Raw genomic sequence first — 412 nt, 5'->3', positions numbered from 1 at the left:
TTAATAACACCGGATTTATTTTTTAATGTATGCGATCCTCCATGCTAAAAGGCAGGAGTGACCAAAAGGAAGTCGCAGGAGAAATCCGAAAGTGGATGACGAAGCGATGTTATTCTCTTGCGATGTTTACTTCACTCGCCTCATCCGCGGGGTTAAGCATCACAACACCAACCTTCAGGAGAAATTTGAAGATTCTTTCTATCTTTAGCTTAAAGTGAGAGTTGGTCGTTTGTGCGCGATGGGAGAAAGGAGCGAGACCTTGTGATGGTTAATCTGAGGCCTGGAGGAGGAGCGAGAAGAGGTTTCTATATATAAATGGTGTTATCCGGTTATTGGAGGTAGCATTTAGCATCATGGAGCTCCTGGTGAGTGGCAGTTCCTGGCTCGTCTCTCCTAATCAGTTCTCGTTCTT

The 412-nt window shown here is 44.9% G+C and overlaps 1 protein-coding gene across 1 annotated transcript in view; it reads left to right on the top strand.

Annotated features, from left to right (window-relative positions):
* The first annotated feature begins 292 nt into the window (after positions 1–292).
* The window catches only part of LOC119587509, a 1,028-nt gene continuing 908 nt past the window's right edge, over positions 293–412 (top strand). The window contains exon 1 of the mRNA XM_037936236.1: positions 293–365. Coding sequence (XP_037792164.1) covers positions 354–365 — 12 coding nt within the window. The 5' untranslated portion in view covers positions 293–353. The remainder of the gene's footprint in view (positions 366–412) is intronic.

The sequence above is a fragment of the Penaeus monodon genome, chromosome 22 (genome assembly GCF_015228065.2).
Source record: "Penaeus monodon isolate SGIC_2016 chromosome 22, NSTDA_Pmon_1, whole genome shotgun sequence".
Lineage (NCBI taxonomy): Eukaryota > Metazoa > Arthropoda > Malacostraca > Decapoda > Penaeidae > Penaeus > Penaeus monodon.
The sequence above is the reverse complement of the archived record's forward strand: the minus strand, read 5'-3'. Positions and strand labels throughout refer to the sequence as shown.